Raw genomic sequence first — 26,337 nt, 5'->3', positions numbered from 1 at the left:
GCCTGTCTGTCTGCCTGCCTGTCTGTCTGTCTGTCTGTCTGTCTGTCTGTCTGTCTGTCCGTCAGTCCATCAGTTTGTCAAAAACACAGTCAGTCAAGAGTTCAAATAAAACAAGGTTCAGAAAGAGGGTTGCGGTCAATTCCATTCCAATTCAGTCATATAAAGAACATCAGTTTACTTCCTGAATTGAGATGGAATTGACCCTAACGCTGTGTAAGAATCAGTTGATGTAATTGCTTTCACTTTTCTGGTTGGGTCTAATCATGTTGCTGTTTCTCTACCTCTTCCTCATCCTCTCCCCCATCCTCTCTCTCTCCCCATCCTCTCTCCCCCCATCCTCTCTCTCTCCCCCATCCTCTCTCTCCCCCATCCTCCCTCTCTCCCCCATCCTCCCTCTCTCCCCCATCCTCCCTCTCTCCCCCATCCTCTCTCTCCCCCATCCTCTCTCTCTCCCCCATCCTCTCTCTCTCCCCATCCCCTCTCTCTCCCATCCTCTCTCCCCCCATCCCCTCTCTCTCCCCCCATCCTCTCTCCCCCATCACATATCTCCCCCATCCTCTCTCTCTCCCCCATCCTCTCTCTCTCCCCCATCCTCTCTCTCTCCCCCATCCTCTCTCCCTCCCTCCCTCCCTCCCTCTCTCTCCCTCCCTCCCTCCCTCCTCCCTCTCTCTCCCCCATCCTCTCTCTCTCTCCCATCCTCTCTCTCTCCCCCCATCCTCTCTCTCTCCCCCATCCTCTCTCTCTCCCTCCCTCCCTCTCTCTCCCCATCCTCTCTCTCTCCCTCCCTCCCTCTCTCTCCCCCATCCTCTCTCTCTCTCTCTCTCTCTCTCCCCCATTCTCCCCCATCCTCTCTCTCTCCCCCCCATCCTCTCTCTCTCCCCCATCCTCTCTCTCCCCCCATCCTCTCTCTCTCCCCATCCTCTCTCTCTTCCCCCATCCTCTCTCTCTCCCCAATCCTCTCTCTCTCCCCCATCCTCTCTCTCTCCCCCATCCTCTCTCTCTCTCTCTCTCTCTCTCTCCCCCATTCTCCCCCATCAACAGAAGAAGGGTCTGCTGATAGCCTGTCTATGTCATGATCTGGACCATCGAGGCTACAGTAACACCTACCTGCAGAAGTTTGACCATCCTCTAGCTGCCCTATACAGCTCGTCTACTATGGAGCAGCACCACTTCTCCCAGACTCTATCCATCCTGCAGGTAGGACTACCACACACACACACATACACTTTTCATTTTAATTGTTTTATTACACTAAATTTTACCACTACCTCAGATCACATATGGTCCCCCTCTACAGAGTGTAAAACGTACTCTGATTATAATCTTACATTTTGAGTGTTAATGTAACACTCTGTAATGTAACAAATTAACACCGCATTACGCTTGCAAGTGTTACTCAAATGTAACACTATGGGGTAATTAACACTCAACATTCACAAGGCCGCAGGGCCAGACGGATTACCAGGACGTGTACTCCGAGTATGCGCTGATCAACTGGCAAGTGTCTTCACTTACATTTTCAATATGTCCCTGACTGAGTCTGTAATACCAACATGTTTCAAGCAGACCACCATAGTCCTTGTGCCCAAGAACACTAAGATAACCTGTCTAAATGACTACCGACCCGTAGCACTCACCTCTGTAGGCATGAAGTGCTTTGAAAGGCTGGTCATGGCTCACATCAACACCATTATCCCAGAAGCCCTAGACCCACTCAAATTTGCATACCGCCCCAACAGATCCACAAATGATGCAATCTCTATTGCAATCCACACTGCCCTTTCCCACCTGGACAAGAGGAACACCTACGTGAGAATGCTATTCATTGACTACAGCTCAGTGTTCAACACCATAGTGCCCTCAAAACTCATCACTAAGCTAAGGATCCTGGGACTAAACACCTCCCTCTGCAACTGGATCCTGGACTTCCTGATGGGCCGCCCCCAGGTGGTAAGGGTAGGTAACAACACATCTTCCACGCTGATCCTCAACACGGGGGCCCCTCAGGGGTGCGTGCTCAGTCCCCTCCTGTACTCCCTGTTCACCCATGACTGCATGGCCAGGCACGACCCCAACACCATCATTGAGTTTGCCGACGACACAACAGTGGTAGGCCTGATCACCGACAACGATGAGACAGCCTATAGGGAGGAGGTCAGAGACCTGGCCGTGTGGTGCCAGGACAACAACCTCTCCCTCAATGTGATCAAGACAAAGGAGATGATTGTGGACTACAGGAAAAAAAAGAGGACTGAGCACGCCCCCATTCTCATTGAAGGGGCTGTAGTGGAACAGGTTGAGAGCTTCAAGTTCCTTGGTGTCCACATCACCAACAAACTATCATGGTCCAAACGCACCAAGACAGTTATGAAGAGGGCACGACAAAGCCTATTCCCCCTCAGGAGACTGAAAAGATTTGGCATGGGTCCTCAGATCCTCAAAAAGTTATACAGCTGCACCATTGAGAGCATCCTGACTGGTTGCATCACCGCCTGGTATGGCAACTGCTCGGCCTCCGACTGCAAGGCACTACAGAGGGTAGTGCGTACGGCCCAGTACATCACTGGTGCCAAGCTTCCTGCCATCCAGGACCTCTATACCAGGCGGTGTCAGAAGAAGGCCCTAAAAATGGTCAAAGACTCCAGCCACCCTAGTCATAGACTGTTCTCTCTGCTACCGCACGGCAAGCGGTACCTGAGCGCCAAGTCTAGGTCCAAAAGGCTTCTTAACAGCTTCTACCCCCAAGCCATAAGACTCCTGAACCGCTAATCATGGCTTCCCGGACACTGTTACTCCACACACTATTACTCCACACAGTGTTACACCACACACTGTTACACCACACACTGTTACACCACACACTCACACAAACACATCACACACACACAAACATTGTTATTAACCTGTTTCACCTCCCAATTCAAATCTTTATCATTGGTAGATGATGATCATGTTCCCTGAATCCTTGTCCTCTGAAGTATCAGGGTTGGGGTCAATTCGAATTAAGGTAGTTAATTCAATAAGTAATTTTAATTTAAAACTTCAAAAGTGGAAAAAAACATTTAAAATAATAGCTTTTACTTTTAAGTCATTGAAAATAGATAGCCTTTAAATTGGAAGTTCAGTTTACTTATTGAATTGACCCCAGCCCTGAGAAGTATCCCTAACTACCCCCAACGCCTCAGGATGTGCACTCTGGCTATCCCACCTAAGTCCAGCTGAGCCAAACGCCTCATAAGCGGAGCTTTTGCTATTTATTGATCTCTTTGTTTCCCATAGCTGGAAGGGCACAATATTTTCTCCAACCTGACTTCCAGTGAGTACGAGCAGGTGCTAGAAGTCATCCACAAGGCCATCATCGCTACAGACCTGGCGCTCTACTTTGGCAACCGCAAACAGCTAGCTGAGCTACTGACCACGGGAGCACTGGACCTCAACAACCACCAACACAGGTCAGAGGTTACACACACACTGGACCTCAACAACCACCGACACAGGTTAGTGGTCACACACACACACACACACACACACACACACACACACACACACACACACACACACACACACACATGGACCTCAACAACCACCGACACAGGTCAGAGGTTAGATAAGAGCTTTCACACTAAAGAGCTGAACTGAACCAAGCCAAATCAGACCAAGCTTACTGAGCTGCCATGGTTACACATCCACCATAGTTGCTGGAACCGTGCTGAGCTGCCATGGTTACACATCCACCATAGTTGCTGGAACCGTACTGAGCTGCCATGGTTACATATCCACCATAGTTGCTAAACCTTGCTAAACAGGGCAATGTGAAGAGAAAACAATTTCATCACACAGTGGTTTGGGTCAGCATCACGGTGGTTTGGGTCAGCATCACGGTGGTTTGGGTCAGCATCATGGTGGTTTGGGTCAGCATCACAGTGGTTTGGGTCAGCATCACGGTGGTTTGGGTCAGCATCACGGTGGTTTGGGTCAGCATCATGGTGGTTTGGGTCAGCATCATGGTGGTTTAGGTCAGCATCACAGTGGTTTGGGTCAGCATCACGGTGGTTTGGGTCAGCATCACGGTGGTTTGGGTCAGCATCACAGTGGTTTGGGTCAGCATCACGGTGGTTTGGGTCAGCATCACGGTGGTTTAGGTCAGCATCACGGTGGTTTAGGTCAGCATCACAGTGGTTTGGGTCAGCATCACGGTGGTTTGGGTCAGCATCACAGTGGTTTAGGTCAGTATCACGGTGGTTTGGGTCAGCATCACGGTGGTTTGGGTCAGCATCACGGTGGTTTGGGTCAGCATCACGGTGGTTTGGGTCAGCATCACGGTGGTTTGGGTCAGCATCATGGTGGTTTGGGTCAGCATCACAGTGGTTTGGGTCAGCATCATGGTGGTTTGGGTCAGCAGCACGACAGTCAAAAAAGACTAATAGAGTCAGGGGACATCTCAAATCAAATCAAATTGTATTGGTCACATACATGTGTTTAGCAGATGTTATTGCGGGTGTAGCGAAATGCTTGTGCTTCTAGCTCCGACAGTGCAGTAATATCTAACAAGTAATATCTAACAATTTCACAACATATACCCAATACACACAAATCAAAGTAAGGAATGAATTAAGAATATATACATATATGGACGAGCGATGTCAGAGCGGCATGGACTAAGATACAGTAGAGTAGTATAAAATACAGTATATACAGTGAGGGAAAAAAGTATTTGATCCCCTGCTGATTTTGTACGTTTGCCCACTGACAAAGACATGATCAGTCTATAATTTTAATGGTAGGTTTATTTGAACAGTGAGAGACAGAATAACAACAACAAAATCCAGAAAAATGTTATAAATTGATTTGCATTTTAATGAGGGAAATAAGTATTTGACCCCTCTGCAAAACATGACTTAGTACTTGGCAAAACCCTTGTTGGCAATCACAGAGGTCAGACGTTTCTTGTAGTTGGCCACCAGGTTTGCACACATCTCAGGAGGGATTTTGTCCCACTCCTCTTTGCAGATCTTCTCCAAGTCATTAAGGTTTCGAGGCTGACGTTTGGCAACTCGAACCCTCAGCTCCCTCCACAGATTTTCTATGGGATTAAGGTCTGGAGACTGGCTAGGCCACTCCAGGACCTTAATGTGCTTCTGTGGCTGTGTGTTTTGGGTCATTGTCAAAGCTGGAATACCCATCCACGACCCATTTTCAATGCCTTGGCTGAGGGAAGGAGGTTCTCACCCAAGATTTGACGGTACATGGCCCCGTCCATCATCCCTTTGATGCGGTGAAGTTGTCCTGTCCCCTTACCAGAAAAACACCACCAAAACATAATGTTTCCACCTCCATGTTTGACGGTGGGGATGGTGTTCTTGGGGTCATAGGCAGCATTCCTCCTCCTCCAAACACGGCGATTTGAGTTGATGCCAAAGAGCTCCATTTTGGTACACTTTCACCCAGTTCTCCTCTGAATCATTCAGATGTTCATTGGCAAACTTCAGACGGGCATGTATATGTGCTTTCTTGAGCAGGGGGACCTTGCGGGCGCTGCAGGATTTCAGTCATTCACGGCGTAGTGTGTTACCAATTGTTTTCTTGGTGACTATGGTCCCAGCTGCCTTGAGATCATTGACAAGATCCTCCTGTGTAGTTCTGGGCTGATTCCTCACCGTTCTCATGATCATTGCAACTCCACAAGGTGAGATCTTGCATGGAGCCCCAGGCCGAGGGAGATTGACAGTTATTTTGTGTTTCTTCCATTTGCGAATAATCGCACCAACTGTTGTCACCTTCTCACCAAGCTGCTTGGCGATGGTCTTGTAGCCCATTCTAGCCTTGTGTAGGTCTACAATCTTGTCCCTGACATCCTTGGAGAGCTCTTTGGTCTTGGCCATGGTGGAGAGTTTGGAATCTGATTGATTGATTGCTTCTGTGGACAGGTATCTTTTATACAGGTAACAAACTGAGATTAGGAGCACTCCCTTTAAGAGTGTGCTCCTAATCTCAGCTCGTTACCTGTATAAAAGACACCTGGGAGCCAGAAATCTTTCTGATTGAGAGGGGGTCAAATACTTATTTCCCTCATTAAAATGCAAATCAATTTATAACATTTATGCCATGCGTTTTTCTGGATTTTTTTGTTGTTATTCTGTCTCTCACTGTTCAAATAAACCTACCATTAAAATTATAGACTGATCATGTCTTTGTCAGTGGGCAAACGTACAAAATCAGCAGGGGATCAAATACTTTTTTCCCACACTGTACATATGAGATGAGTAATGCAAGATATGTAAACATTATTAAAGTGGCTAGTGTTCCATTTCTTCAAGTGGCCAGTGATTTCTAGTCTTTGTCTATAGGCAGCAGCCTCTAATGTGCTAGTAATGGCTGTTTAATAGTCTGATGGCCTTGAGATAGAAGCTGTTTTTCAGTCTCTCGGTCCCAGCTTTGATGCACCTGTACTGACCTCACCTTCTGGATGATAGCGGGGTGAACAGGCAGTGGCTCGGGTGGTTGATGTCCTTGATTATATTTTTGGCCTTCCTGTGACATCGGGTACTGTAGGTGTCCTGGAGGGCGGGTAGTTTGCCCCCGGTAATGCGTTGGGCAGACCGCACCACCCTCTGGAGAGCCTTGCTGTTGCGGGTGGTGCAGTTGCCGTACAGGGCGTTGATACAGCCCGACAGGATGCTCTCAATTGTGCATCTGTAAAAGTTTGTGATGGTTTTAGGTGCCAAGCCAAATTTCTTTAGCCTCCTGAGGTTGAAGAGGCTCTGTTGCGCCTTCTTCACCACACTTTCTGTGTGGGTGGTCCATTTCAGTTTGTCAGTGATGTGTACTCCAAGGAACTTGAAGATTTCCACCTTCTCCACTGCGGTCCCGTCGATGTAGATAGGGGGGTGCACCCTCTGCTGTTTCCTGAAGTCCACAAACATCTCCTTTGTTTTGTTGACGTTGAGTGAGAGGTTATTTTCCTGGCACCACACTCCCAGAGCCCTCACCTCCTCCCTGTAGGTGGTCTCGTCATTGTTGGTAATCAGGCCTACTACTGTTGTGTTGTCTGCAAACTTGATGATTGAGTTGGAGGCGTCTTTGACCACGCAGTCATGGGTGAACAGGGAGTACTGGAGTGGGCTGAGCACGCACCCTTGTCGGGCCCCTGTGTTGAGGATCAGCGAAGTGGAGGTGTTGTTTCCTACCTTCACCACCTTGGGGCGGCCCGTCAGGAAGTCCAGGACCCAGTTGCACAGGGCGAGGTTCAGACCCAGGGCCTCGAGCTTAGTGATGAGCTTGGAGGGTACTATGGTGTTGAATGCTGAGCTATAGTCAATGAACAGCATTCTTACATAGGTATTCCTCTTGTCCAGATGGGATAGGGCAGTGTGAAGAGTGATGGCGTTTGCATCGTCTTTTGATCTATTGGGGCGGTAAGCAAATTGACGTGGGTCTAGGGTGGCAGGTAAGGTAGAGGTGATATGATCTCAAAGCACTTCATGATGACAGAGGTGAGTGTACTTACATCTGCACTCATTCTGATGCATCTGGAAAATACAGTCCATTCGGAAAATATTCAGACCCCTTTACTTTTTCCACATTTTGTTACGTTACAGCCTTATTCTAAAATGGATTAAATAGCTTTTTTCCCTCATCAATCTACACACAATACCCCATAATGACAAAGCAATAACAGGTTTCTGGACATTTTAGCAAATGTATTAAAAATAAAAAACTGAAATAGGACTTTTATTTAAGTATTCAGACCCTTTACTCAGTACTTTGTTGAAGCACCTTTGGCAGCGATTACAGCCTCGAGTCTTCTTGGGTATGACGCTACAAGCTTGGCACACCTGTATTTGGGAAGTTTCTCCCATTCTTCTCTGCAGATCCTCTCTAGCTCTGTCAGGTTGGATGAGCTATTTTCAGGTCTCTCCAGAGATGTTCGATCGGGTTCAAGTCCGGGCTCTGGCTGGGCCACTCAAGGACATTCAGAGACTTATCCCGAAGCCACTCCTGCGTTGTCTTGGCTGTGTGCTTAGGGTCGTTGTTCTGTTGGAAGGTGAACCTTCACCCCAGTCTGAGGTCCTGAGCGCTCTGGAGCAGGTTTTCATCAAGGATCTCTCTCTGTACTTTGCTCTGTTCATCTTTCCCTCGATCCTGTCTCCCAGTCCCTGCCGCTGAAAAACATCCCCACAGCCACCACCATACTTCACCGTAGGGATGGTGGCAGGTTTCCACCAGACGTGACGCTTAACATTCAGGCCAAAGAGTTCAATCTTGGTTTCATCAGACCAGAGAATCTTGTTTCTCATGGTCTGAGAGTCCTTTAGGTGCCTTTTGGCAAACTCCAAGCGGGCTGTCATGTGCCTTTTACTGAGGAGTGGCTTCCGTCTGGCCACTCTACCATAAAGGCCTGACTGGTGGAGTGCTGCAGAGATGGTTGTCCTTCTGGAAGATTCTCCCATCTCCACAGAGGAACTCTGGAGCTCTGCCAGAGTGACCATTGGGTTCTTGGTCACCTCCCTGACCAAGGCTCTTCTCCCCCGATTGCTCATTTTGGCCGGGCGGCCAGCTCTAGGAAGAGTCTTGGTGGTTCCAAACTTCTTCCATTTAAGAATGATAGAGGCCACTGTGTTCTTGGGGACCTTCAATGCTGCAGAAATGTTTTGGTACCCTTCCCCAGATATGTGCCTCAACACAATCCTGTCTCGGAGCTCTACGGACAATTCCTTCGACCTCATGGCTTGGTTTTTTCTCTGACATGCACTGTCAACTGTAGGACCTTAAATAGACAGGTGTGTGCCTTTCCAAATCATGTCCAATCAATAGAATTTACCACAGGTGGACTCCAATCAAGTTGTAGAAACATCTCAAGGATGATCAATGGAAACAGGATGCACCTGAGTCTCATAGCAAAGGGTCTGAATACTTATGTAAATAAGGTATTTCTGTTTGAGTTTTTTTATAAATGTGCAAAAATTTCTAAAAACCTGTTTTCACTTCGTCATTATGGTGTATTGTGTGTAGATTGGGGAGGGAAAAAAATAATTTCATCAATTTTAGAATAAGGCTGTAACGTCACAAAATGTGGAAAATGTCAAGGGGTCTGAATAGTTTCTGAATGCACTGTAGATATAAATAATACATACATAAAAACAAATACTTCTCTTTCCCCAGGGACCGTGTGATTGGTCTGATGATGACAGCATGTGACCTGTGTTCCGTTACCAAGCTGTGGTCAATCACGCGACTCACAGCCAATGATATCTACGCTGAGTTCTGGGCCGAGGTACAGTAGTATAATTCACTACACTCTTAGAAGAAAAGGGTTCTTTGTTTGTCCCCGAAAGAGAACCTTTTTAGGATCCAGGTAGAACCCTTTGGTGGTGAAAAACGTTCTCCTTATAACCTTTTAGTGTTGAAAGGGTTCCAAGTCCTTGTATTAGTGGAAGGGTTCCACTTGGAACAAAAAAAAACATTATTTTCAGAGGGTTCTCCTATGGGGACAGAACCCTTTATAGTTCTAGGTTGAACCTTATTTTCTAAGAGTGTACTACAGTACTGCTGTTTTAAAGAGTTCATCAATTAATGAATTATGAATAAATTATGAATGAATGGATTATGACAAAGGAATTAATCATAGTACTCAAAATATCATCAGGTGTCACTATGCTTTGTCCTTTGGTCTCAATAACCTCCTCCATTCTACATCCTCTCCTCTCTTCCTCTCTTCCTGTCCTCTTCCTCTCCTCTCTTCCTCTCCTCTCTTCCTCTCCTCCTCCTCTCCTCCTCTCCTCCTCCTCTTCCTCTCCTCTTCCTCTCCTCTCCTCTTCCTCTCCTCTCCTCCTCTCCTCCTCCTCTCCTCTCTTCCTCTCCTCTCTTCCTCTCCTCCTCCTCTCCTCCTCTCCTCCTCTCCTCCTCTCCTCTTCCTCTCCTCTCCTCCTCTCCTCCTCCTCTCCTCTCCTCCTCCTCTCCTCCTCCTCTCCTCCTCTCTCCTCTACAGGGGGATGAGATGAAGAAGATAGGTATGCAGCCCATCCCTATGATGGACAGAGATAAGAAGGAAGAGGTTCCTCAGGGGCAGGTCAGAACTTCACCTCCCCTCTGCCCTTGTCCACTCCCCTTTACTGATCTGAGACCGGTGTAGGTGGAAAACAATGGTTTAAACGACAACAGCTCCACTCCACATAGTTTCCATATTTCTTTCCCATCCAGTCCCATCAGATCTGTGAAGGGGAGTTGTTGTCATTATCCTCCTCTGTTTCTCTAGGTGGGGTTCTACCTAGCTGTTGTTATTATCCTCCTCTGTTTCTCTATGTGGGGTTCTACAATGCTGTTGTTATCATCCTCCTCTGTTTCTCTAGGTGGGGTTCTACCTAGCTGTTGTTATTATCCTCCTCTGTTTCTCTAGGTGGGGTTCTACCTAGCTGTTGTTATCATCCTCCTCTGTTTCTCTAGGTGGGGTTCTACCTAGCTGTTGTTATTATCCTCCTCTGTGTCTCTAGGTGGGGTTCTACCTAGCTGTTGTTATTATCCTCCTCTGTTTCTCTAGGTGGGGTTCTACAATGCTGTTGTTATCATCCTCCTCTGTTTCTCTAGGTGGGGTTCTACAATGCTGTTGTTATTATCCTCCTCTGTTTCTCTAGGTGGGGTTCTACAATGCTGTTGTTATCCTCCTCCTCTGTTTCTCTAGGTGGGGTTCTACAATGCTGTTGTTATTATCCTCCTCTGTTTCTCTAGGTGGGGTTCTACAATGCTGTTGTTATCCTCCTCCTCTGTTTCTCTAGGTGGGGTTCTACAATGCTGTTGTTATCATCCTCCTCTGTTTCTCTAGGTGGGGTTCTACCTAGCTGTTGTTATCATCCTCCTCTGTGTCTCTAGGTGGGGTTCTACCTAGCTGTTGTTATCATCCTCCTCTGTGTCTCTAGGTGGGGTTCTACCTAGCTGTTGTTATCATCCTCCTCTGTGTCTCTAGGTGGGGTTCTACCTAGCTGTTGTTATTATCCTCCTCTGTTTCTCTAGGTGGGGTTCTACAATGCTGTTGTTATCATCCTCCTCTGTTTCTCTAGGTGGGGTTCTACCTAGCTGTTGTTATCATCCTCCTCTGTTTCTCTAGGTGGGGTTCTACAATGCTGTTGTCATTATCCTCCTCTGTTTCTCTAGGTGGGGTTCTACCTAGCTGTTGTTATCATCCTCCTCTGTTTCTCTAGGTGGGGTTCTACAATGCTGTTGTTATCATCCTCCTCTGTTTCTCTAGGTGGGGTTCTACAATGCTGTTGTTATCATCCTCCTCTGTTTCTCTAGGTGGGGTTCTACCTAGCTGTTGTTATCATCCTCCTCTGTTTCTCTAGGTGGGGTTCTACCTAGCTGTTGTTATCATCCTCCTCTGTGTCTCTAGGTGGGGTTCTACAATGCTGTTGTCATTATCCTCCTCTGTTTCTCTAGGTGGGGTTCTACCTAGCTGTTGTTATTATCCTCCTCTGTGTCTCTAGGTGGGGTTCTACAATGCTGTTGTTATTATCCTCCTCTGTTTCTCTAGGTGGGGTTCTACAATGCTGTTGTTATCATCCTCCTCTGTTTCTCTATGTGGGGTTCTACAATGCTGTTGTTATCCTCCTCCTCTGTTTCTCTAGGTGGGGTTCTACAATGCTGTTGTCATTATCCTCCTCTGTTTCTCTAGGTGGGGTTCTACCTAGCTGTTGTTATCATCCTCCTCTGTTTCTCTATGTGGGGTTCTACAATGCTGTTGTTATCATCCTCCTCTGTTTCTCTAGGTGGGGTTCTACCTAGCTGTTGTTATTATCCTCCTCTGTGTCTCTAGGTGGGGTTCTACCTAGCTGTTGTTATCATCCTCCTCTGTTTCTCTAGGTGGGGTTCTACAATGCTGTTGTTATTATCCTCCTCTGTGTCTCTAGGTGGGGTTCTACCTAGCTGTTGTTATTATCCTCCTCTGTTTCTCTAGGTGGGGTTCTACAATGCTGTTGTTATCCTCCTCCTCTGTTTCTCTAGGTGGGGTTCTACAATGCTGTTGTTATCATCCTCCTCTGTTTCTCTATGTGGGGTTCTACAATGCTGTTGTTATCCTCCTCCTCTGTTTCTCTATGTGGGGTTCTACCTAGCTGTTGTTATCATCCTCCTCTGTTTCTCTAGGTGGGGTTCTACAATGCTGTTGCCCTCCCATGTTATACTACCTTATCTGAGCTCTTCCCCCCGTCTAGCCCTCTTCTACAAGCCTGCAAGTAAGTAACATACAAAACACATCATATAGTACATGGACTACACATCATATATTACATGGACTACACACACCATATATTACATGGACTACACACCATATATTACATGGACTACACACACCATATATTACATGGACTACACACCATATATTACATGGACTACACACCATATATTACATGGACTACACACATCATATATTACATGGACTACACACCATATATTACATGGACTACACACATCATATATTACATGGACTACACACACCATATATTACATGGACTACACACCATATATTACATGGACTACACACACCATATATTACATGGACTACACACCATATATTACATGGACTACACACATCATATATTACATGGACTACACACACCATATATTACATGGACTACACACACCATATATTACATGGACTACACACACCATATATTACATGGACTACACACCATATATTACATGGACTACACATCATATATTACATGGACTACACACCATATATTACATGGACTACACACACCATATATTACATGGACTACACACACCATATATTACATGGACTATACACACCATATATTACATGGACTACACACATCATATATTACATGGACTACACACACCATATATTACATGGACTACACACACCATATATTACATGGACTACACACCATATATTACATGGACTACACACCATATATTACATGGACTACACACCATATATTACATGGACTACACACACCATATATTACATGGACTACACATCATATATTACATGGACTACACACCATATATTACATGGACTACACACACCATATATTACATGGACTATACACACCATATATTACATGGACTACACACATCATATATTACATGGACTACACATCATATATTACATGGACTACACACACCATATATTACATGGACTACACATCATATATTACATGGACTACACACCATATATTACATGGACTACACACACCATATATTACATGGACTATACACACCATATATTACATGGACTACACACATCATATATGACATGGACTACACACATCATATATTACATGGACTACACACACCATATATTACATGGACTACACACACCATATATTACATGGACTACACACACCATATATTACATGGACTACACACCATATATTACATGGACTACACACACCATATATTACATGGACTACACACACCATATATTACATGGACTACATACCATATATTACATGGACTACACACACCATATATTACATGGACTACACACACCATATATTACATGGACTACACACACCATATATTACATGGACTACACACACCATATATTACATGGACTACACACACCATATATTACATGGACTACACACCATATATTACATGGACTACACACACCATATATTACATGGACTACACACACCATATATTACATGGACTACACACATCATATATTACATGGACTACACACACCATATATTACATGGACTACACACACCATATATTAAATGGACTACACACATCATATACTACATGGACTACACACACCATATATTACATGGACTACACATAATATATTACATGGACTACACACACCATATATTACATGGACTACACACACCATATATTACATGGACTACACACACCATATATTACATGGACTACACACCATATATTACATGGACTATACACACCATATATTACATGGACTACACACACCATATATTACATGGACTACACACACCATATATTACATGGACTAAACACACCATATATTACATGGACTATACACACCATATATTACATGGACTACACACACCATATATTACATGGACTACACACACCATATATTACATGGACTACACACACCATATATTACATGGACTAAACACACCATATATTACATGGACTATACACACCATATATTACATGGCATACACACCATATATTACATGGACTACACACCATATATTACATGGACTACACACATCATATATTACATGGACTACACACCATATATTACATGGACTACACACATCATATATTACATGGACTACACACACCATATATTACATGGACTACACACACCATATATTACATGGACTACACACCATATATTACATGGACTACACACAATATATTACATGGACTACACACCATATATTACATGGACTACACACACCATATATTACATGGACTACACACATCATATATTACATGGACTACACACATCATATATTACATGGACTACACACACCATATATTACATGGACTACACACACCATATATTACATGGACTACACACACCATATATTACATGGACAACACACCATATATTACATGGACTACACACCATATATTACATGGACTACACACCATATATTACATGGACTACACACATCATATATTACATGGACTACACACATCATATATTACATGGACTACACACACCATATATTACATGGACTACACACATCATATATTACATGGACTACACACATCATATATTACATGGACTACACACACCATATATTACATGGACTACACACACCATATATTACATGGACTACACACACCATATATTACATGGACTACACACCATATATTACATGGACTACACACATCATATATTACATGGACTACACACATCATATATTACATGGACTACACACACCATATATTACATGGACTACACACATCATATATTACATGGACTACACACATCATATATTACATGGACTACACACATCATATATTACATGGACTACACACATCATATATTACATGGACTACACACACCATATATTACATGGACTACACACACCATATGATACATGGACTACACACATAATATATTACATGGACTACACACACCATATATTACATGGACTACACATCATATATTACATGGACTACACACATCATATATTACATGGACTACACACATCATATATTACATGGACTACACACACCATATATTACATGGACTACACACACCATATATTACATGGACTACACACATCATATATTACATGGACTACACACATCATATATTACATGGACTACACACACCATATATTACATGGACTACACACCATATATTACATGGACTACACACACCATATATTACATGGACTACACACACCATATATTACATGGACTACACACACATATATTACATGGACTACACATCATATATTACATGGACTACACACATCATATATTACATGGACTACACACATCATATATTACATGGACTACACACACCATATATTACATGGACTACACACACCATATATTACATGGACTACACACACCATATATTACATGGACTACACACACCATATATTACATGGACTACACACACCATATATTACATGGACTACACACCATATATTACATGGACTACACTCCATATATTACATGGACTACACACCATACATTACATGGACTACACACATCATATATTACATGGACTACACACATCATATTTTACATGGACTACACACACCATATATTACATGGACTACACACATCATATATTACATGGACTACACACCATATATTACATGGACTACACACCATATATTACATGGACTACACACATCATATATTACATGGACTACACACATCATATTTTACATGGACTACACACACCATATATTACATGGACTACACACATCATATATTACATGGACTACACACATCATATATTACATGGACTACACACACCATATATTACATGGACTACACACACCATATATTACATGGACTACACACACCATATATTACATGGACTACACACATCATATATTACATGGACTACACACACCATATATTACATGGACTACACACACCATATATTACATGGACTACACACATCATATACTACATGGACTACACACACCATATATTACATGGACTACACATAATATATTACATGGACTACACACACCATATATTACATGGACTACACACACCATATATTACATGGACTACACACACCATATATTACATGGACTACACACCATATATTACATGGACTATACACATCATATATTACATGGACTACACACACCATATATTACATGGACTACACACACCATATATTACATGGACTACACACCATATATTACATGGACTACACACAATATATTACATGGACTACACACCATATATTACATGGACTACACACACCATATATTACATGGACTACACACATCATATATTACATGGACTACACACATCATATATTACATGGACTACACACACCATATATTACATGGACTACACACACCATATATTACATGGACTACACACCATATATTACATGGACTATACACACCATATATTACATGGACTACACACCATATATTACATGGACTACACACCATATATTACATGGACTATACACATCATATATTACATGGACTACACACACCATATATTACATGGACTACACACACCATATATTACATGGACTACACACACCATATATTACATGGACTACACACATCATATATTACATGGACTACACACACCATATATTACATGGACTACACACACCATATATTACATGGACTACACACACCATATATTACATGGACTACACACCATATATTACATGGACTACACACATCATATATTACATGGACTACACACATCATATATTACATGGACTACACACACCATATATTACATGGACTACACACATCATATATTACATGGACTACACACACCATATATTACATGGACTACACACATCATATATTACATGGACTACACACATCATATATTACATGGACTACACACACCATATATTACATGGACTACACACACCATATATTACATGGACTACACACATAATATATTACATGGACTACACACACCATATATTACATGGACTACACACCATATATTACATGGACTACACACATCATATATTACATGGACTACACACATCATATATTACATGGACTACACACACCATATATTACATGGACTACACACACCATATATTACATGGACTACACACATCATATATTACATGGACTACACACATCATATATTACATGGACTACACACACCATATATTACATGGACTACACACCATATATTACATGGACTACACACACCATATATTACATGGACTACACACACCATATATTACATGGACTACACACCATATATTACATGGACTACACATCATATATTACATGGACTACACACATCATATATTACATGGACTACACACATCATATATTACATGGACTACACACACCATATATTACATGGACTACACACACCATATATTACATGGACTACACACACCATATATTACATGGACTACACACACCATATATTACATGGACTACACACACCATATATTACATGGACTACACACCATATATTACATGGACTACACACCATATATTACATGGACTACACACCATATATTACATGGACTACACACATCATATATTACATGGACTACACACATCATATTTTACATGGACTACACACACCATATATTACATGGACTACACACATCATATATTACATGGACTACACACATCATATATTACATGGACTACACACACCATATATTACATGGACTACACACACCATATATTACATGGACTACACACATCATATATTACATGGACTACACACACCATATATTACATGGACTATACACACCATATATTACATGGACTACACACACCATATATTACATGGTCTACACACACCATATATTACATGGACTAAACACACCATATATTACATGGACTATACACACCATATATTACATGGACTACACACACCATATATTACATGGACTACACACACCATATATTACATGGACTACACACACCATATATTACATGGACTACACACACCATATATTACATGGACTACACACACCATATATTACATGGACTAAACACACCATATATTACATGGACTATACACACCATATATTACATGGCATACACACCATATATTACATGGACTACACACCATATATTACATGGACTACACACACCATATATTACATGGACTACACACACCATATATTACATGGACTACACACCATATATTACATGGACTACACACAATATATTACATGGACTACACACACCATATATTACATGGACTACACACACCATATATTACATGGACTACACACATCATATATTACATGGACTACACACATCATATATTACATGGACTACACACACCATATATTACATGGACTACACACACCATATATTACATGGACTACACACACCATATATTACATGGACTACACACACATATATTACATGGACTACACACCATATATTACATGGACTACACACCCATATATTACATGGACTACACACATCATATATTACATGGACTACACACATCATATATTACATGGACTACACACACCATATATTACATGGACTACACACACATATATTACATGGACTACACACATCATATATTACATGGACTACACACACCATATATTACATGGACTACACACACCATATATTACATGGACTACACACATAATATATTACATGGACTACACACACCATATATTACATGGACTACACATCATATATTACATGGACTACACACATCATATATTACATGGACTACACACATCATATATTACATGGACTACACACACCATATATTACATGGACTACACACACCATATATTACATGGACTACACACATCATATATTACATGGACTACACACATCATATATTACATGGACTACACACACCATATATTACATGGACTACACACCATATATTACATGGACTACACACACCATATATTACATGGACTACACACACCATATATTACATGGACTACACACCATATATTACATGGACTACACACCATATATTACATGGACTACACACACCATATATTACATGGACTACACACATCATATATTACATGGACTACACACACCATATATTACATGGACTACACACACCATATATTACATGGACTACACACACCATATATTACATGGACTACACACCATATATTACATGGACTACACACCATATATTACATGGACTACACACACCATATATTACATGGACTACACACACCATATATTACATGGACTACACACCATATATTACATGGACTACACACCATATATTACATGGACTACACACAACATATATTACATGGACTACACACTCATATATTACATGGACTACACACATCATATATTACATGGACTACACACATCATATATTACATGGACTACACACACATATATTACATGGACTACACACATCATATATTACATGGACTACACACCATATATTACATGGACTACACACCATATATTACATGGACTACACACCATATATTACATGGACTACACACCATATATTACATGGACTACACACACCATATATTACATGGACTACACACCATATAGTACATGGACTACACACACCATATATTACATGGACTACACACACCATATATTACATGGACTACACACCATATATTACATGGACTACACACACCATATATTACATGGACTACACACCATATAGTACATGGACTACACACACCATATATTACATGGACTACACACATCATATATTACATGGACTACACACCATATATTACATGGACTACACACACCATATATTACATGGACTACACACATCATATATTACATGGACTACACACCATATATTACATGGACTATACACACCATATATTACATGGACTACACACATCATATATTACATGGACTACACACCATATATTACATGGACTACACACACCATATATTACATGGACTACACACACCATATATTATATGGACTACACACCATATATTACATGGACTACACACCATATATTACATGGACTACACATCATATATTACATGGACTACACACACCATATATTACATGGACTACACACACCATATATTACATGGACTATACACACCATATATTACATGGACTACACACACCATATATTACATGGACTACACACACCATATATTACATGGACTACACACACCATATATTACATGGACTACACACACCATATATTACATGGACTACACACATCATATATTACATGGACTACACACACCATATATTACATGGACTACACACCATATATTACATGGACTACACACACCATATATTACATGGACTACACACACCATATATTACATGGACTACACACACCATATATTACATGGACTACACACCATATATTACATGGACTACACACCATATATTACATGGACTACACACCATATATTACATGGACTACACACCATATATTACATGGACTACACATCATATATTACATGGACTACACACACCATATATTACATGGACTACACACCATATATTACATGGACTACACACCATATATTACATGGACTACACACACCATATATTACATGGACTACACACACCATATATTACATGGACTACACACCATATATTACATGGACTACACACACCATATATTACATGGACTACACACACCATATATTACATGGACTACACACACCATATATTACATGGACTACACACACCATATATTACATGGACTACACACACATATATTACATGGACTACACACCCATATATTACATGGACTACACACACCATATATTACATGGACTACACACACCATATATTACATGGACTACACACACCATATATTACATGGACTACACACCCATATATTACATGGACTACACACCATATATTACATGGACTACACACACCATATATTACATGGACTACACACACCATATATTACATGGACTACACACCATATATTACATGGACTACACACCATATATTACATGGACTACACACATCATATATTACATGGACTACACACACCATATATTACATGGACTACACACATCATATATTACATGGACTACACACCATATATTACATGGACTACACACCATATATTACATGGACTACACACACCATATATTACATGGACTACACACCATATATTACATGGACTACACACACCATATATTACATGGACTACACACACCATATATTACATGGACTACACACCATATATTACATGGACTACACACACCATATATTACATGGACTACACACACCATGTATTACATGGACTACACACACATATATTACATGGACTACACACACCATATATTACATGGACTACACACATCATATATTACATGGACTACACACCATATATTACATGGACTACACACACCATATATTACATGGACTACACACATCATATATTACATGGACTACACACCATATATTACATGGACTACACACACATATATTACATGGACTACACACATATATTACATGGACTACACACACCATATATTACATGGACTACACACACATATATTACATGGACTACACACCCATATATTACATGGACTACACACCATATATTACATGGACTACACACACCATATATTACATGGACTACACACCATATATTACATGGACTACACACACCATATATTACATGGACTACACACATCATATATTACATGGACTACACACCATATATTACATGGACTACACACACCATATATTACATGGACTACACACATCATATATTACATGGACTACACACCATATATTACATGGACTACACACACCATATATTACATGGACTACACACCATATATTACATGGACTACACACACCATATATTACATGGACTACACACCATATATTACATGGACTACACACCATATATTACATGGACTACACACATCATATATTACATGGACTACACACCCATATATACATGGACTACACACCATATATTACATGGACTACACACACCATATATTACATGGACTACACACACCATATATTACATGGACTACACACACCATATATTACATGGACTACACACCATATATTACATGGACTACACACACCATATATTACATGGACTACACACACCATATATTACATGGACTACACACACCATATATTACATGGACTACACACACCATATATTACATGGACTACACACCATATATTACATGGACTACACACACCATATATTACATGGACTACACACACCATATATTACATGGACTACACACATCATATATTACATGGACTACACACCATATATTACATGGACTACACACACCATATATTACATGGACTACACACATCATATGTTACATGGACTACACACCATATATTACATGGACTACACACACCATATATTACATGGACTACACACATCATATATTACATGGACTACACACCATATATTACATGGACTACACACACCATATATTACATGGACTACACACACCATATATTACATGGACTACACACCATATATTACATGGACTACACACCATATATTACATGGACTACACACCATATATTACATGGACTACACACACCATATATTACATGGACTACACACACCATATATTACATGGACTATCACACACATATATTACATGGACTACACACACCATATATTACATGGACTACACACACCATATATTACATGGACTACACACACCATATATTACATGGACTACACACCATATATTACATGGACTACACACTCATATATTACATGGACTACACACATCATATATTACATGGACTACACACACCATATATTACATGGACTACACACACCATATATTACATGGACTACACACCATATATTACATGGACTACACACACCATATATTACATGGACTACACACACCATATATTACATGGACTACACACACCATATATTACATGGACTACACACACCATATATTACATGGACTACACACATCATATATTACATGGACTACACACACATATATTACATGGACTACACACACCATATATTACATGGACTACACACCATATATTACATGGACTACACACCATATATTACATGGACTACACACACATATATTACATGGACTACACACCATATATTACATGGACTACACACACCATATATTACATGGACTACACACACCATATATTACATGGACTACACACCATATATTACATGGACTACACACCATATATTACATGGACTACACACACCATATATTACATGGACTACACACACCATATATTACATGGACTACACACACCATATATTACATGGACTACACACCATATATTACATGGACTACACACACATATATTACATGGACTACACACACCATATATTACATGGACTACACACACCATATATTACATGGACTACACACACCATATATTACATGGACTACACACACCATATATTACATGGACTACACACATCATATATTACATGGACTACACACACCATATATTACATGGACTACACACACCATATATTACATGGACTACACACCATATATTACATGGACTACACACACCATATATTACATGGACTACACACATCATATATTACATGGACTACACACATCATATATTACATGGACTACACACCATATATTACATGGACTACACACCATATATTACATGGACTACACACACCATATATTACATGGACTACACACACCATATATTACATGGACTACACACACCATATATTACATGGACTACACACCCATATATTACATGGACTACACACACCATATATTACATGGACTACACACATCATATATTACATGGACTACACACACCATATATTACATGGACTACACACACCATATATTACATGGACTACACACACCATATATTACATGGACTACACACCATATATTACATGGACTACACACACCATATATTACATGGACTACACACACCATATATTACATGGACTACACACACCATATATTACATGGACTACACACACCATATATTACATGGACTACACACATCATATATTACATGGACTACACACCATATATTACATGGACTACACACACCATATATTACATGGACTACACACACCATATATTACATGGACTACACACCATATATTACATGGACTACACACCATATATTACATGGACTACACACACCATATATTACATGGACTACACACCATATATTACATGGACTACACACCATATATTACATGGACTACACACCATATATTACATGGACTACACACACCATATATTACATGGACTACACACCCATATATTACATGGACTACACACACCATATATTACATGGACTACACACCATATATTACATGGACTACACACCATATATTACATGGACTACACACCATATAATACATGGGACTACACACACCATATATTACATGGACTACACACACCATATATTACATGGACTACACACACCATATATTACATGGACTACACACATCATATATTACATGGACTACACACACCATATATTACATGGACTACACACACCATATATTACATGGACTACACACACCATATATTACATGGACTACACACCATATATTACATGGACTACACACCATATATTACATGGACTACACACACCATATATTACATGGACTACACACACCATATATTACATGGACTACACACACCATATATTACATGGACTACACACACCATATATTACATGGACTACACACACATATATTACATGGACTACACACATCATATATTACATGGACTACACACACCATATATTACATGGACTACACACACCATATATTACATGGACTACACACACCATATATTACATGGACTACACACACATATATTACATGGACTACACACACCATATATTACATGGACTACACACCATATATTACATGGACTACACACACCATATATTACATGGACTACACACACCATATATTACATGGACTACACACCATATATTACATGGACTACACACACCATATATTACATGGACTACACACACCATATATTACATGGACTACACACACCATATATTACATGGACTACACACCATATATTACATGGACTACACACACCATATATTACATGGACTACACACACCATATATTACATGGACTACACACCATATATTACATGGACTACACACATCATATATTACATGGACTACACACACCATATATTACATGGACTACACACACCATATATTACATGGACTACACACACCATATATTACATGGACTACACACACCATATATTACATGGACTACACACGCATATTACATGGACTACACACACCATATATTACATGGACTACACACACCATATATTACATGGACTACACACCATATATTACATGGACTACACACACCATATATTACATGGACTACACACACCATATATTACATGGACTACACACACCATATATTACATGGACTACACACACCATATATTACATGGACTACACACCATATATTACATGGACTACACACATATATTACATGGACTACACACACCATATATTACATGGACTACACACACCATATATTACATGGACTACACACACCATATATTACATGGACTACACACACCATATATTACATGGACTACACACACCATATATTACATGGACTACACAACCATATATTACATGGACTACACACACCATATATTACATGGACTACACACACCATATATTACATGGACTACACACACCATATATTACATGGACTACACACACCATATATTACATGGACTACACATCATATATTACATGGACTACACACACCATATATTACATGGACTACACACACATATATTACATGGACTACACACACCATATATTACATGGACTACACACACCATATATTACATGGACTACACACCATATATTACATGGACTACACACATCATATATTACATGGACTACACACACCATATATTACATGGACTACACACACCATATATTACATGGACTACACACACCATATATTACATGGACTACACACACCATATATTACATGGACTACACACCATATATTACATGGACTACACACACCATATATTACATGGACTACACACACCATATATTACATGGACTACACACCATATATTACATGGACTACACACCATATATTACATGGACTACACACACCATATATTACATGGACTACACACATCATATATTACATGGACTACACACACC

General features: G+C 40.5%; 1 protein-coding gene across 2 annotated transcripts in view; it reads left to right on the top strand.

Moving 5' to 3' along the window:
• Positions 1–26,337, top strand: part of LOC121547769 (cAMP and cAMP-inhibited cGMP 3',5'-cyclic phosphodiesterase 10A-like) — a 150,153-nt gene that overhangs the window by 108,435 nt on the left and 15,381 nt on the right. The window contains exons 14-18 of one of the 2 annotated variants that reach the window (XM_041859185.2): positions 1,042–1,197; positions 3,280–3,452; positions 9,163–9,274; positions 9,989–10,069; positions 12,136–12,224. In XM_041859185.2, coding sequence (XP_041715119.1) covers positions 1,042–1,197; positions 3,280–3,452; positions 9,163–9,274; positions 9,989–10,069; positions 12,136–12,224 — 611 coding nt within the window. Of the gene's footprint in view, positions 1–1,041; positions 1,198–3,279; positions 3,453–9,162; positions 9,275–9,988; positions 10,070–12,135; positions 12,229–26,337 lie in introns of those variants that run through there. The other variant, XM_041859186.2, reaches the window with a different exon arrangement.

The sequence above is a fragment of the Coregonus clupeaformis genome, chromosome 31, assembly GCF_020615455.1.
Source record: "Coregonus clupeaformis isolate EN_2021a chromosome 31, ASM2061545v1, whole genome shotgun sequence".
NCBI classification, from domain to species: Eukaryota; Metazoa; Chordata; class Actinopteri; order Salmoniformes; family Salmonidae; genus Coregonus; species Coregonus clupeaformis.
This window is presented reverse-complemented; position numbering and strand designations above follow the sequence as displayed.